The sequence below is a fragment of the Girardinichthys multiradiatus genome, chromosome Y (assembly GCF_021462225.1).
Source record: "Girardinichthys multiradiatus isolate DD_20200921_A chromosome Y, DD_fGirMul_XY1, whole genome shotgun sequence".
Taxonomy (NCBI): Eukaryota; Metazoa; Chordata; class Actinopteri; order Cyprinodontiformes; family Goodeidae; genus Girardinichthys; species Girardinichthys multiradiatus.
Window position 1 is genome coordinate 35,115,774 of NC_061818.1, and position 16,682 is coordinate 35,132,455.

General features: G+C 38.4%; 1 protein-coding gene across 1 annotated transcript; it reads left to right on the top strand.

The window, feature by feature from the left end:
- The first annotated feature begins 1,678 nt into the window (after positions 1 to 1,678).
- On the top strand, positions 1,679 to 15,023 carry LOC124864827 (LIM domain-containing protein 2-like). Its single transcript, XM_047359763.1, has 4 exons — positions 1,679 to 1,877; positions 11,068 to 11,112; positions 12,027 to 12,163; positions 12,267 to 15,023. Exons 1-4 carry the CDS (start codon positions 1,875 to 1,877, stop codon positions 12,424 to 12,426), a joined length of 345 nt encoding a protein of 114 aa, XP_047215719.1. The 5' UTR covers positions 1,679 to 1,874; the 3' UTR covers positions 12,427 to 15,023.
- The last annotated feature ends 1,659 nt before the right edge of the window (positions 15,024 to 16,682 follow it).

Consider the following 16,682-nt stretch of genomic DNA (forward strand, 5'->3'; position numbering starts at 1 on the left):
AAAGTAATTTCTGAACGAATAGGCTGTTCCCAGAGTGCTGTATCAAGGCACCTCAGTGGGAAGTCTGTGGGAAGGAAAAAGTGTGGCAGAAAACGCTGCACAACGAGAAGAGGTGACCGGACCCTGAGGAAGATTGTGGAGAAGGGCCGATTCCAGACCTTGGGGGACCTGCGGAAGCAGTGGACTGAGTCTGGAGTAGAAACATCCAGAGCCACCGTGCACAGGCGTGTGCAGGAAATGGGCTACAGGTGCCGCATTCCCCAGACCTGGGCTACAGAGAAGCAGCACTGGACTGTTGCTCAGTGGTCCAAAGTACTTTTTTCGGATGAAAGCAAATTCTGCATGTCATTCGGAAATCAAGGTGCCAGAGTCTGGAGGAAGACTGGAGAGAAGGAAATGCCAAAATGCCAGAAGTCCAGTGTCAAGTACCCACAGTCAGTGATGGTCTGGGGTGCCGTGTCAGCTGCTGGTGTTGGTCCACTGTGTTTTATCAAGGGCAGGGTCAATGCAGCTAGCTATCAGGAGATTTTGGAGCACTTCATGCTTCCATCTGCTGAAAAGCTTTATGGAGATGAAGATTTCATTTTTCAGCACGACCTGGCTCCTGCTCACAGTGCCAAAACCACTGGTAAATGGTTTACTGACCATGGTATCACTGTGCTCAATTGGCCTGCCAACTCTCCTGACCTGAACCCCATAGAGAATCTGTGGGATATTGTGAAGAGAACGTTGAGAGACTCAAGACCCAACACTCTGGATGAGCTAAAGGCCGCTATTGAAGCATCCTGGGCCTCCATAAGACCTCAGCAGTGCCACAGGCTGATTGCCTCCATGCCACGCCGCATTGAAGCAGTCATTTCTGCAAAAGGATTCCCGACCAAGTATTGAGTGCATAACTGTACATGATTATTTGAAGGTTGACGTTTTTTGTATTAAAAACACTTTTCTTTTATTGGTCGGATGAAATATGCTAATTTTGTGAGATAGAAATTTTGGGTTTTCATGAGCTGTATGCCAAAATCATCCGTATTAAGACAATAAAAGACCTGAAATATTTCAGTTAGTGTGCAATGAATCTAAAATATATGAACGTTAAATTTTCATCATGACATTATGGAAAATAATGAACTTTATCACAATATGCTAATATTTTGAGAAGGACCTGCACTTTGCATGAGAAGGACCAGGATGAACCATCAGACTGAAGATGTAGCTGATACAGAGAAGTCCTATCAATGGCTAGACTGGGCTAGAATATCCTAATCATGGCATCAGAACAGGCCTTCAGCACAGTAGCAATAGAAGCCAGGATCTACCACACCTTGCACAGAATAATTGCACTTTTTGGACAAACGTCTGATTTAAGGTAACAGATATCAAAATGACTCATGACATGTTTACAAGCATCTTACATAGTCGGCCATAGTATAACTATCAATAAAAGTACATTTACGATGACTCGCATAAAATCACGTTTAAAGTTCAAACAAACGTTTTCCCCTTGTGCACAACATGTGCAATCTTCTTGAATCTATCCTCTTAAGTTAACTGATATATTGTTAAAAAAACAAAAAACTGGTATTTATCGCCACAGCATCGTATTCCTAACGCAGTTTTATTTTGTCCGACATAACCTGAATGCGTCCGGGACAGATGCGAGCCAATAGCGTGCGACATCCTGCCGAGGAAGAAAACTGTTTTACTGAAAACCGAGACGAGGAGCGGGGCAGAGGGTAGAAACTCACCGGCAACCAGGCTGAGCTTCCATTTTAAAGCCTCTCAGGCAAAAAGAAGAAAACAAAGCCAACATTTAGAGTCTAGCTACTGAGCCAGCAGATTTTACTCGTAGCCGGTGTACAAGACAAGAAGCGCAGATGGTGAGTCCTGCTTTTTCTTCCTCTCTGCCCGTTGGTTTGCACCGGGTCTGCAGCCTCCTCTTTTTCTCACTGAGATGAGGTGATGATGCCCGTCCACTCTGAAATGATTAACCATCCAGAACCCTGCTTCTTCTTAAAATCTCTTATTATTTAGTCGTAATTTAAGAGAAAGGTGTAGTGTCGTTTGGTTAAGAATTTAAATACCCCCCACCGGGGGCTTTAAAATGCTAACAGTGCGCCAATTGGAACGTCTGCTCTTTAGCTAGCTTAAAGGCTAATTTAAATATATATATAAAAAAAACACTTTATTAAATTTAACTTGTGCACCACTTATTTCTGTAGCAATTAAACTGATAAAAATGTAATCTAATCCCCTAGTTTTTATTTCATGATTTGGAAACTGCTTTGTTGGTGAACACAATGTGCCGAGTGTTAATGTTATTGTTTTGTTCTTACAACCACAGCAGAGGATTGTAACAGCCTTCTTGCACATGAGGTGTTATAACTGACTTATTCACTCTTAGCAGCTGGATCTCCTTCATATAGCCAAGAAATATAGACATATAATATATACTTCGGCATATAAGTAGATATGATGTTGAACAGTATGGCAGGCCCATTGTTTGTTTGGTTATATTTTGCATATTTTAATTTTGAAATCATTCTTGGCTTTTGAAAGCTGTTGTCCCTGTCAACATCAGCCTAACTTCGTCTGGGTTTCTGTCGGTTTCAGATTGTCAGGGTTTCATAACCTTGAGTAAAAATTCAACTTATAAAAAAATGAATCAATGAAAACAAAAATTTATAACGTGATTTTATTGTTTTTATTTTAAACAGAAAGCGTCAATCAATTATACTGGTGCTTCATAATATTACACAATTATTCCATACATGACATCATTTACAATATTTATTTATTGATATTTCGATTGTGATAAGTAGACTTAAGAAAAAATAGCATAAAATCAATATAGGTTATATTATATTATACTGTAACTGACATGGGACTAACAATTTGCCAACTGGAGTTTTGTCTTAATACTTTAAAGCTTCTGTAGTTTGCACACCATGACTGCCCATGTTTGTCGCAACCAAAAATATTTCCAAACAACCATCTTTTTTGTTAGTATGTAAACAGTGTAGCTTCTTTCAGCCAGCTGACTGGCAGTGCACAGCAACAGGTTGGCGAGGGGTATTAGCCTCTGCTTCATAAAGCAGGAGAAAACTACAGTCACGTTCTCTGACATTTCACTAAAATGACTTAAACCGTAGAAACAGTGTGATGTTTTGTGTTTCTAAATTTATCTTTTTAAACCTTGGTATACCCCTGTCCAGGGTGTACCCCGCCTCTCGCCCGTAGACTGCTGGAAATAAGAACCAGCTTCCCCGTGACCCACTATGGAATAAGCGGTAGAAAATGACTGACTGACTGACTTTAGAAACCTGATATCCCTGATTACATGACAATTACACGACCCTACTTTAATTCAGGCTTTTTGATTGGCAAAATCCAGTTTATTTCTGTACAAACACGAAAGAAACATCCCAATAAGAACCATATAATCAAAGGTTTCTCCAAGCTGGTAAAATGACTAATGCAGTTTTTATCTCAAGATAATATAGGTATCCTACAAATATAATCCCATAACCTACAATTGTAACACAATATATTAAAGTGTACATTGTCATGCATTGTAGAACTTGAAACTAACAAACTTTTAAATGTTTAGTGAACCCTATAAGGTGTTCTATTGCTTTGATGAATGACTGGTTTTTCTGCTTCAGACTAAAGCTCAAAACCCAATGGAGGACAGCAGATTTACTTCCTGTCTTAGTGTTGGAAATCAGTTTCCATCAGCTATCTGATCTCTTAAAACTATCGTTTTTATCCATCCAAGGCATTAGGGCCTGATCGGTTGTTAATTATTTTCCCAGCATATGGCTACAAGCCTTGACTAAGAACATGGTAGCTTTCATTTCCTGCCACAGTTCTCAGGCTGTCTGGCTGAGAGAGACGGTAGCTAAGTGACACTGCTGCCTCATAGTTGTTAGTTTTTGTTAAATATCGGAATCTATGTCACGGTCTTATTTGTTTAGCCAGAAAGTAGATTACAGACGGGGGTGTTGACAAATGATATTGTACAAAGCTGCAGTAATGTAGTTTGATTGAACCATATGCTCTTATTTTAAACGATTAACAGCACTAAAACTTGATTTGTTGTGCATGCTGGAAGTGCCTTTCTGATTAAAAAGGGGTAAGATGGGGGTTGCTTTGTGTGAAAAGTAGAAGTTCAAAACATAAATGTTGGATAGTATGATTTCCTTTAAAATAAAACGTACATACTTCAATGAATTTCAGCTGTGTACAGGAAGGTTTCCAGTCCTGAGACACAAATCTTTCTGCACAGAACAAATATCCTTTTCTAAATGGAGATGGGTGGTTTCTTTCTTTTTCTCAAGAGAATACAAATTTCCCGTCATAGGTTTTGTAGACCTGCATGAAAGTATTCAACCCCAACACATTAGATAACCACATTCCTTCCACTTTGATTTATATCATTTGTTTCCATTTCCTGGCAAGATTCTCATTTTAAAAAAAATCCCAGTCATAATTCCTACGTTTTAAAATGGCAAATAAATGTTAAAGAAAACTAGTCTAAAAGATAATAAAAGCCACGATTCAGTGTTTCATGTTGTTATTTTGTTGTTGGCTGAACCGGACATGTGTCTCACATTTCTTTTTCATCACTGTTGCTGTCGGTGCTGCCAACTAAAACCTTCGGGCAGCTTGTTTACGAATGACGGTATCATCAACTAGCAGCGCCTGTGTAATGTGTTTCATTTTTTAAGCATGAAGAGCTTCAAAAGCTCAAGGTTTACAGTAACATAGATGATCCGTGCGTAACGTAAATACGAAAGATTGTTTCTTAGCTCCTGTTGTCTTTTGCTGCGATTACAAAGCAGATATTTGCATCTTAGTTGTGTTTTAGTTTTTTCCAGGACTGGCTGAGGCATGCTGTGCTAAATTCCACTCAGAGAGAAGAATTTGATTGTGAAATATTTTCTCTTCTCCATTCCACGATAACATCTAATCAGGTTAGGCTCTTGTGGCCTTTTTCTAAAACACCTTAAACAGGGTGGTAGAAGGCAGCATGTCTGTAAGTCATCTAGTCAGCCATTCGTTATTTTTATTAAAATAATGAATAGAAAATAAAGACGGCTGACCCGGCATACCAGCATCACCCTTCTGACTTTTATGGTTTTTTTCTACTTCAAGGGCTGTCCGGTTCAGTGCCATATTTTGCATTTTCAGTCAGAACAGATGTTAAAGTAAATTTATTCACTAGAGAACCTTAAGTGGTTTTAACAGGAACTTTACAAAGCTGTTTAAAAAATAGGAACTAAACTTTCTGCATTGTCAAGTTTCAATGGTCAAAGGCGAATATTTCTGCTGAAAAGCCAGTGTCACTTTCTCTATTGGAGAGCACAATATTTCTCAGAACTGCTTCATGCAAATAGTATTGAAATGAGAACTTGGCTTCATTTTCAGTTTTCCTCAATTTTAGAAATCTCAACTAAAATTACACCCAGGAGTAGGGAAAAATATTATTTCCAGACTTTATTTCCCTTCCCCCATCCATCCATCCATCCATCCATCCATCCATCCATGACCTTTAAAAATGGTTAAAAAAGGGATGAGACGTCTGAAAACTTGTGTCTTTAAAATATAAAATTTTGACATGGACAATGTGTAGGAACAGTGTAACACTTAGTCCAATCAGTCTTAGAGTATTTTGCCTTACTCGAAACCCCACGATAAACAACAAGATCACTCTGATAATATCTACCCTTGCTACGTAAAGCCTAGTTTACGAAGCTAAAGAAAAAGGAGGAAGATAAAACTGCTGCATCTGCTTCATCCACGTTATTTCTCAGTTACTTGATACATTGCATGATATGTTGGCAATATGTACACAAACAATTTACCGGGACCTTCATCTTTCAGGGACCAGGGGGATGACCCAAAGAAATAGCCTCTGATTACCTAAACCAGGATATTTATCTGCTCCACTGCTATAGATGACAAATAATAATTTTGATTGATAACAAACAGATATTTCTCTGTTGGTCGATTGTAGCCAAAGCACAAGTTTACACACACCTGCAGGACTTTTGGTGGTCACTTTGAATTTAGATCCCTCAGCCACATTCTTCTTCAGAAGCCACAGGTTAAGCTCCTTTTGTTTAAAAGGGCAGCAGAGAACAGGGCAACAAGTGGGCATGTTAGGAAATTCCCTAGCTTTGAAAGGACATTTTTGTAGGTATATGATTGTCTTAACAGACAAAACATATTAACTGAACTATAAATCAGTTACTTGGAAAAATAAAGCTTACTGCATGCCAACACAAACTGCTTTGCTGCTGCTACTGTCACACCAGAGGTTGCTAACAGAATCAATCCTCCAGCAGCACCAGAAAGAGAATGCGGATAAACAAAATTACAATCTGATTAGACAATCCATAAGTAATTCCTCTCAGTCTAATATCATATATCTCACACTCCTACCAGCAGCTGTAACTTTATTAATGCTTCTTTTACACTTTGCATGACGAGGTGTTATTTGGCAGCTATAGTTATCTCATAATGATGAGAGATGCTTTTGAAGCGCTTCCTTGTCAGACAGGAAGTGAAAACAAGATATGTCAGCTAACAAAATGAGACATGCAGACATTGCAATGGATGCCCTGTGCCACCCAGGACAGAAAAGTGCCCAGTCATTATCCTGGTACAGCAGGAAGTTCAGCTGGGGAAGTAAAATAGCGGCTGAGCAAACATTTAACCATGTTACTAGATGTGATTACTCTGCAGACTGGTGCGCTGAATCCTGAACTAAACCTCTATAAATGAGCCCAATTCATGCAAATTATAATCGGTTTTGGCAGCCGGCTGGGTGTCATCTAAAATTTTTTATCTTGTCCGTAAACCCCATACCAGTTTGGAGAGTTTTCCCTTTTCCCAGGCATCTTGTCTTTGTCTTTGCATGTTCAGAGTAACTGATTTGACTGAGATTGCAGTCAAAGGGGGGATATTTCTCTCCTTTTCCAGCAACTGTTTTAGGACCTGGGTGAATGCCATGACCTCCAGATCCAAAAACAAACACACTTAGATGACATCTGTAATAACTCTTGGCTTATGTTACTAGTTCTAAACAGGAAAATATTCTTTGTTGGGTTCAGTTGTAAGACCAACGTCTGGACGGCTATTAGATTAAATTGAGCTGTTTGTGTTTAGGTTGCTGTCACAATGATTACACAATGATTGTGTTTCTAAAAATAAGGAACAGGAGAGGGAATGTGTTATTTGGATAACTGACAGAATAAATTTTTTGTCATCCAACGCTGCACATTTAGAGATAATCTAATGTGAAATGTCTTGAGTTTGTCCTGTCAGTCGGTAGTTTAATGTAACGATAGTACTTTGAGTTCATCTTTATAATACTAGTTTGAGTTCTCTGAGCGGGTTTAAAGGATTGCATCAGAAAAAGGTCTTGTTAACACAAGTATTTAAACTCGAGAGGTTTGCTTCATTGCTATACTGCCTGTTTTAGTCTGTCACATATGCAGTGTAACTGTGCTTTTAAATCCTTTCACTGGAAAAAGTTGTACGATTTATGAGTTTTCAAAGCCGAACATGTCATTCAGTGGGAGCTGGAAGTTGCAGTCATCCATCAGAGACTAGTATTTAGAGCAGCTGTTGCTTGGATAAGAAGATTTATACCTGTTAAAACAGACGTCAACTGTGAGCACTTCTAAAGCTTATTTGACGTTTGTTTGTTTAATCCATAGAAGGAATTAATACATAGGAGTAAGATTTAATGGCCCGAAGCGTCTTAAATGTTGAACATAAATCTCAAGGCAATTGCATGTAATTCGGAAGATATTTTAAAGAGAACAGAGAAACCTGTTGTAATTAATCCCCAAGCTCCTGGGTGTTGTACAGCATTCACATCAACACACACAGGCAGACATGTGCAGGTGAGATTAAAACCAAAGTGAAGGATCGGAGGGTGAGGAATCGATGCAGCGAGCTAAGAGTTGAAGCCCTTTTGCAAGAAGATTTGAGCACTTAGCTGAAAGTGCTCTTTGTTTGGTAAGATAACTACACTCCAGCTGGCTCCAGTTTCTCACACGCTGCAGATTGCTCCACAGCTAAAACATTGTTGGGCTTAGAGGATTAGTTCCACTATAAAACCTCCATATAAACACATTGTTCTTTGCTCACAGAGGTTTTTTTTTTTTTCATGTGCCCTCAACTTATGGTCCAGGTCACATTGATTTTATCATGCAAATGATTATTTTTCTTTAACCCTTTTGCTGTTAAACTGTAAGTACTTGTCAGCAGAAAATTTGAAAAAGGAATAAGAATGCAATTGAGTTACTTTTTCTATCTTTTGGTTCTCTGCAAGACAGGAGAAACAGATGTGTCATAACTTCCTGCCACATTCAAGCTTTTTGAGGAAATGGAGACTTATGTACATATAAGGCAAAGGAAGACAAGATGGGACATGCAAATCTAAGGACTTGTGAGATGTATGTTAGAAATTTAGGGCCATTTCTCCTTTTTTGGCTACAAGAATAACACGGTTTTACCTAATATCCTTGCTCTTGCAGCCCTCCAGTGAAGTAGCTATAAATTCCCTGTAAGAATTTAACATTTAACCCTATTTTTCAACATTTTAAAAAGGTTTCTTTAGAAGATCAAAATCTTTTTTGTTCAGTAGATGTACGACAACCACAGGAAGTGGTGTAGCATGCAGTGTGCTTGATAACCAGAAAGCTGTCTGATGTTCTAGCAGCAACATAATAACTGCTCTCAAGAGCAGGAGATGCTTGACTGTTGGGATGTGATTACATCTACAGGAAGATGCATGGCTTCACTGTTAATGAAATAATTGTTGCGAAAAAACATGTCATCCGGGGGCCATAAGTGGAGCCAACACCCTTTGTTTTCCTGCCTACTTGAAAAGTGATGCATTGATAAAGATAGGTTGAAATAACAGGCACATTGCTGGCAGCTGTCTTGCTTTTCGAGATCAAAAAGAGTCACAAATGAAATGTGTATAAATATGATGTTAAATATCCAAGATGTCCTCAGCACAGTTTGTGTTTTTTTTTTTTTTACAGAAACGACTGATATCTCTGGTTAGTTATGCTTGGATCAGTGGTGCATATTAGTGAGCACGATTGCTTTGTCTCATTATTGCATGTTATAATGTGTCTTTATGCTTAGCTAACAAGACAGACTTTTGTAATCTTTAAAGTAGTCTTGATCAATAGTTCCCTGTGGTTTTCTGAAGGTCTTTCATATTTTTTCACTAGACGTCTGCTGCTTTCAGTCTACTATCTGACCATTTTCAGAGCAATGTTTACTGAGCCACTTAAGCCCATAATTTGAATGTTTAGAAAGATTATTAACAGCAATATGAAATATTGATGATCTTGATGACGTTTGGCAAAATATTCTGTAAACCGATGAGATAAAATTGGAACTTCTCTGAAAGTGTTTGTGTCCTGTCACTTCTGGCATAAAACCAGAAGAAAACATCATACTGAGAGCCAAACGTGGTGGTGGTGGAGTGATGGTCTTGGGCTGCTCTCCTGACAACTTGCTGTAATAGATAGAACCATGAATGTGGCTCAGAAATCCTGAAGGAGAATGTCCGCCCATCAGTTTGTGATCTTAAACTCAAGCAAACTTAGGTTATGCAGTAAGATAGTGATCTGAAGCAAGGGTGGCAGGAGGTATTAGGTTTCCACATAAGGGCAGGCTCATTTGGATAGTTTACCCTTTAATAAATAAAATCAATGTTTGAAAACTGCTTTTTTAATTTACCCAGATTATCGTTGATATTAACTTTCTCTTAATCACTCGGAACATCCATCCATTTTCTATACCCACTTCTTACATACAGGTACAGGTTACACCCTGGACAGGTTGCCAGTCCATCGCAGGGCAACCCAGAGACACACAGGACAAACAACCATGCAACCCATTCATGCAACCTAAGGGCAATAGAGAGACCAATTATCGTAGCAGTCATGTTTGTGGACTGTGGGAAAAAGCCAGAGTACCCAGAGAGAACCCACACATGTACTGGGAGAACATGGAAATTCCTGGCAGAAAGACCGGGAGTAAAACCCAAGACCTTCTTGCTGCACGGCAACAGTGCTGCCACCTGCTCCACCGTGCAGCCCTGACGTGAAACATGCGAGGGCAAAAGCAAAAGAAATCTAAAATGTCTACTACCTACTTTTCACAGCATAGTAAATATAAAAATGCATATTGCCTTTTTCCATCAGCTTTCTTTGTTTTAGATTGTCACTGAAAAATGAAATTGTTAATTCTTTGTTACGCTGCAGATTTGACTATGTGCAACTGTTAGTAGCCCCAAACCCCCACTTCACACCTTCAGCTCCAGCCAAACCTACATGAGAAGCTTTTAGAAAAGCTTTTCCTCAACAGCGGCTGCCCTTTTTCCTCATACTGAGCTTTTTTCTGTGTCACCCATTGTGCATTTGTTTAAAACATATCTGTGTTTATTATCTGCTTTTACTCTCTGTGTGACCGTTGCTGCACGAGGTCGGCCACAACAGCCCTTTATGCAGTTTTCGTTATGACGGGTGTTTAACTTCCTCTAAGAGTGTTTTTTGTTGCTCGCCAACCTTCCCAGTGCATTTGCTGTTAAGCTCAAATTTCACCAGTTCGATGGCATTTTGTGTTTGATCTTAGGGCTGAATTAAGAACATTAAAATACAAATTGGCAGAACCTGTGTTTTAAAAGCTCCACTGTATTACCCTTTGTTTGTATTTATAGAAAGCTGATTTTATGGGATTCTGCTGTGCTTGTGGGCAACTCCATGCAGAGCCACAGCTCAGCTCAGATGATCAAACAGAAGGCACCTGATCCTCTCCCCTGGGTGCAAAGAAACAGATGGAGCAAATGGAAACTGGGGGGAGAGAAAGAGATCAGATTGATAATATAAACACTGGTAAAGGTAGAACAGGCAGACTCGAAAGTATTTATTCCAAAGGGGTTCTGACTAGGCAGAAATGTTTAAGCCTTGGCAGGCATGTTTTAATATACTAGCTCAAATGGCAAATATGTTTCTCCTGGGTTTTTTCTTTCAGGACACCAGAACCAACAATGAAGAAAAATCTGTCCAGCGATCTAAGGTAATCTCACATGAGAGCCAGTGGTACTTTACTGGTTTCTGCTCCTTTGGTTTTGCAGTAGCTTCTGTCTTGCTGGGCTAAAGCACTTTGAAAAATGATCCATGTGTTTTATTGAGAATATATATGGTAGACCAGCACAAAACAACATGTTATTGTGACTTGGAAAAGTAAAATAAAATAAGAAATAAAATAATAATCCGAATCAGACTCAGAGGTTTGTTAGAGAACATTAGTGACAAACAGCATCATGGAGGACATGGCAGACAGGTCAGAAAAAAAGTTGAGGAGAAGTTGAAAGGGGGTTTTGGTTATAAAACAATATGCCAAGCTTTCAAGGTCTCACAGAACTCTGTTCAATGCAACATCTGAAAATGAAAGGTATATAGTACAACTGCTGGTCCAGCAAAACTGACAAACTCAGAAAATCTGCCACGAACCTGATAACTGAAGGAGCTGGAGAGAAAATTATATCACCCTGAGCACACCAGCCCATGGTGAAACATGTTAGAATGCTACTAGAAGCTGTTCATAAAAACTCTCTATTGGATCTGACGGAGCTTAAGCTATTTTTCAAAGAAGAATGGCCAAAAATATTTGTCTCTAGTTACGCAAATCTTTTGAAAACATAAGAAGTTTGCAGCTATATTTGCAACAAAAGGTGGCCCACAACTTATTGAAACAGGGGTGCTGATTACAAATGCCCATCATTTTACTTGTAAAGACAGTTTGAAAACCATGCGTCATGTTTTCCACTTCACAATAATGTGCTACTTTGTGTTGGTCTACTACACAAAATCTCATTAACATTAAAAGTTTTTGTGGAAAAGTTCAAGGAGTATTCATACTTTTTCAATGTACTGTATGTCTCTGGCAGAATAACTGTCTCCCAGTAAATTATCTATTTATGTGCTCAGTCTTTCAGCTTTCAGACCCAAAAGGAAGTGTGTGCATCATGTGAGAAGACAGTCTACCCAATGGAAAGATTGGTTGCCAACAACCTGGTTTTTCATTCAGCATGCTTCTGCTGCAAGCACTGCAAAGCCAAACTAAGGTGAATACACGTGCATTGGGTTTCTCTGTTTTGCATGGTTATTTGATTCCTTCCTTCGGCTTCTTTGCTCGGCAAGTAACACTTAATCCTCCCTTCCCCACAGCCTTGGCACCTTTGCAGCTCTTCAAGGTGAGTTTTACTGCAAGCCCCACTTCCAGCAGCTTTTCAAAAGCAAAGGCAACTACGATGAGGGTTTCGGACGCAAGCAGCACAAAGAGCTCTGGGCCTCCAAGGAGTCAGAAAATATAACAAAGTCGCCATGATCATGTCTGCCTTTTTTGTCCTTTTGAACACCTCAAGCATGTTGCAATGAACACATGCCTCATATGCTGGGGTCCAGTTAATTTGACCACGCGCTCACACGCTTTTTAAAATGCCATCTGAACAGATTCGTGCACAAACAGCTTAGAAATGACACATAGCATCAACATGTTTGGAGATACAGTACGCTTTATCAATAACCTTTATTTTCCTGTTTCCTCTTTGGAATTGGTAGTTGATTGTGACCAAATTTTTTCCCTGATACGGAGAGCACATCAAAATTTACTTAAGATTTTCTTTTTATTCTCATAAAAATAATCATTTGCACCATTTCTAATATTTTGGTACATCCTCAGGCATTTCTGAAAACTTTCAGAGCATCATTGTTTTAAATAGAGCATGCACTCAGGTCAGTTTTACCCAACGATTAAGGAAATCTGTAGATTTCACCCATTATAGCAAGATGTTGGCCGTTCACATTGGTACGCTGTTAGACAGGTTTTACTGCTTCATGTATTCAGGAACAAACAGGGTACAAAGTACTGTATAATCATGCACAGTGGCAACAGCTCACCTCATGTTTTAATTTCTGTAGTTACTTTTATTAAACTTCAATTCACCCCCTTTTTTATTTTTAAATTACCATTCTCAGTCTTATCCTTGCATGTTAGTATGACTGGGTATTAATAGCCTTACCTTTTGACTGTAATTATGTCTTGTGTTGTGAATGATTTTGTATTATCAATGCATAGTTCCCAGTTCCTGAAGATGGAAATATGAGATCCTCTGTGCTTTTATTGTTGGAATTTTAAACGATTTCTGAACTTGTGTTTTGTATGTTATCTGTACATAGAGCCGTGGTTCGTGATTGTTGACCGTACCCCACCTTCCTGTACTCTCACTTTGCACAAGCAAACACGATTACCCAACATGATGTTGAAGATCACAAGGAAATCAAGGCCTTGTCTGTTATATATGAAAATAGACAAGAAAATGTTGCTCCTCTGTTGTTTGAGGCATGTTAGTCATTAATAGTCTTGTGAAGATTGTGATTGTTAATCCTAAATTCTTAAAGAATTAATCTACTAAATGTTTTGATTCATAAAGATGTGGATGAAGCCTTTTGGGTAAGAGATGAAGCATCTTCAAGAAGCAAGGGAAAAAGTCCAGTTATCTTTTATTCAAGTACTTAGGATTATGTGGCATTCATACGACTAGGTAGTTTGTAAAGACATGGCGGTATCCTGTTTTATTACTGTCTACTTCGTATCCCTCCTTTCCATCCAAAAAAGGTGGACAAGATTCACTTTTTTTTATTATTGCCTTTCTCTTAATATTTTCCGTCTCATTATTAACAAGCAGTTTAGCAAGTGGACCTATTCTTAAAATGCTAGTTTTACAACCTGTGGATGGAGAGGTTGTGATTCTCTTGATGTAGGCCTGGTTATTTCCCCATTGCAGAGCTCCCTCTGCTGGGGAAAGTTTGTCAGTGACGTCTAGCTTGACAGAGAGATCCCTGAGAATAATTTGCCTATGAACCTAACATAGCCTTTTTGAATATGTTGCCTGAGTCTGCAGTGCAGCGGTTGCACACCAGCTGCTTTTCAATTCTGTTTAATTGAAACTAGTTAATAAAGCTTTCCATGTTTATATTCCACTGAACATGTTCTAAAGCATCTTAAATATCTAATTTCCTAAAATGTGTGAATATTGCTGACACTTGAATGACACAAAGTACATTTTGTGAATGAAAGTTTACTGTGAAACTGAGCATGCTGTGCAGAAAAGAAAGTTAAATCTAACCAGATACTTTTTTAAGAAAAAGAGAGATAAGCCTTTGCAATACGTAGTTGCCCTTATTGTGTTTTTAACAAAATCCCCAAAAGAGGTTCATGCTTTTTTATTTTTCTCTTTAGAGTCTCACTCTGTAACAAGATCAGTTCACCCAACCAGCAGCCATTTTCCTCCCCGTCATCATTTACGTCCACATATTCAATAATTAAATGTGTAAAAGCATTTTTGTTTTCTCTGATGTTTTTAACATTGTCTTCTTGTTCACAGCAAATGCTTTAAAATCAAGTGACTTGTATTTAGAAATGCTGGTTTTGTCATTCTCTGCAGTTTGCCAAGGTACAACAGCAAAATCTGTGAACTGCGTACTTTTAAGTTTAATAAAGCAGAAAAGGTACACTTTACACTGGTGCCAAGAGGCTCAGGGGAATGATTGCAGTGTGACATTATAATGTTAAATCTGTGAGTCTGTTCCTTTTTGTGCTGGACATAAATGTTGACTATTTTCTACTGCTGTTGTCACCGAGACGTTAAAAATGTATGCATCATGAAGGTGTATTCTGTTTTCCAAACTTGACCTGTGAGTTGAGATGGCCTTGCAGCAAAGAAGATGCTTAGACTGTTTAGTCTCCCCCTATTTTCCCTTAATACCTATGGGTTATTTGGGCTATGAAAAATTTTCAAATGAGAGCATCCCTTCTTTTCTCCACCATTATACACAATCGGTTTTGTGCATATTATCTTTATTTTTTTTTTTTTTACATGCCTTTGGAAAAAAAAAATAAAATGCTTGTGTTGATTTAATACATATTGGCTTTAGATCAATTTGTGTTATTTGGAAATCTTTACACTTGAACGTATTTGGTATTTTAGTGCTTAGAAAGATGTAAAAAAAACAACTAAATATTTATATGGCTGAACTGCTTGTAGTATTAGTATTTATTTTGGGTATCACACTTTTTCCCACTTTATCCCTCGCTCTTATGATTTAACCCTATGTTTCTAAACAGTAGGGTGTCCCAGACGTTTATCAAAAGTAGAGGGTGACCAAAGGAAAACAGCTTTGCAGCCTTTAAAAATAAATGTTTAATAGCCACTACTGCCTGAGTAGCAGGACGTATTTTAATAACTATTTAATAGTGAACTAAAGTCTTAAAACAGTCCTATTTATGTTTTAAATACATGCAACCAAACTTTGTTTCACTTATTGATGGCAGTCTGGTGTAATCTTTTACCAGTTTTTCTGAATGTTTTCCAAAGTGTGTTCTCACTCTAGTCCTATTATCCAAAAACATGACATTTCTCAGTATCCTTGAAAAACATAGAAAAGTGGAAAAGTGAAGCACACTTGACCTCCTCATTCTTCAGCTGATCATCACCTTTTGCTATTTTTTCACCCTTTTCCTTATATTTAACTAAAGATATAGGTGACAGTGGTTTTCATACAATATATTGCCAAACGTATTGGGTCACACCATCAAACAAATGAATCCCGGTGTTCCAGTCACTTCCATGGCTGCAGGTGTATAAAGTTTGCTGTGGAGAAACTTGACTGGCCTGCACAGACTCCTGACCTCAACCTTCTTCAACAAATTTGGGATGAATTAGAGCAGAAGCTGCAATTCTGTTTTTTTTTTTCTTTCAAATTTAACTATAAAGATACTCCTAAACCTTGAGGAAGATGTTTACACAATAGCTAAAGTTGATGTTGCTGGCAATGGTTGGTCCATCAACAAATTGGACCCTATAGATTAAGACTAGGATGTCATCAAAGTTCATGTACATGTAAAAGTAGACAAATACTTCTGGCAATATAGTGTATGTCTGTACAATATTCGATTGAGGGGGAAATCCATAGAAAATGTAAAAAGTTCAGTCTACAGTGATAATACATAGCTAAAGTTGGGCATTTCAGTAGACATGTACAATGGTCTCCAACAAAAAAAAAAAAAAAAAGTTAATAATTGTGGATATGACAACGAATAAATGTCTCAGTAACCTGTCATGTGGCCTCAAGCATCAACAGCATCATCCCATGCAGTTGACAGGTTGAGTCTGCTAAAGCATGGCATTCCAGTCTTCTTGAAGGGCTTCCTGCAGGTCATCAACGTTCTGGGGTTGCAGGGTTACGACCCTCTCAAACCAGTTAATCCCATAGATTAACTATGAGATGCAGATCTGGACTAGGTGCAGGACACTCCACAGCCTCCAGTAGGAACATTCTTCTTCTTCTTGTATTATTTTTGGCAGTTGGCAAATAACGTTATGATGTGCATTACCGCCACCGACTGGTATGGAGTGTGGTTCTTCATGGTTTTAAATCTTATTTACTATTACAACAATCAAATTCTATTTATTAATTTAGTTTTCTTGACGAATCTAATTATAATTTGAATATGTTTGCTACCTAAACTTCTTTGCAAAGTATCTATCAAAATAAAATGTTCTTTGTACCTACAAATTCTCC

Coding starts and splice junctions, on each gene's coding strand:
- LOC124864827 (XM_047359763.1), top strand. Junction 11,113..12,026: donor AATCTGTCCAGCGATCTAAG/GTAATCTCACAT, acceptor TTATGTGCTCAG/TCTTTCAGCTTTCAGACCCA. Junction 12,164..12,266: donor CACTGCAAAGCCAAACTAAG/GTGAATACACGT, acceptor CCTTCCCCACAG/CCTTGGCACCTTTGCAGCTC.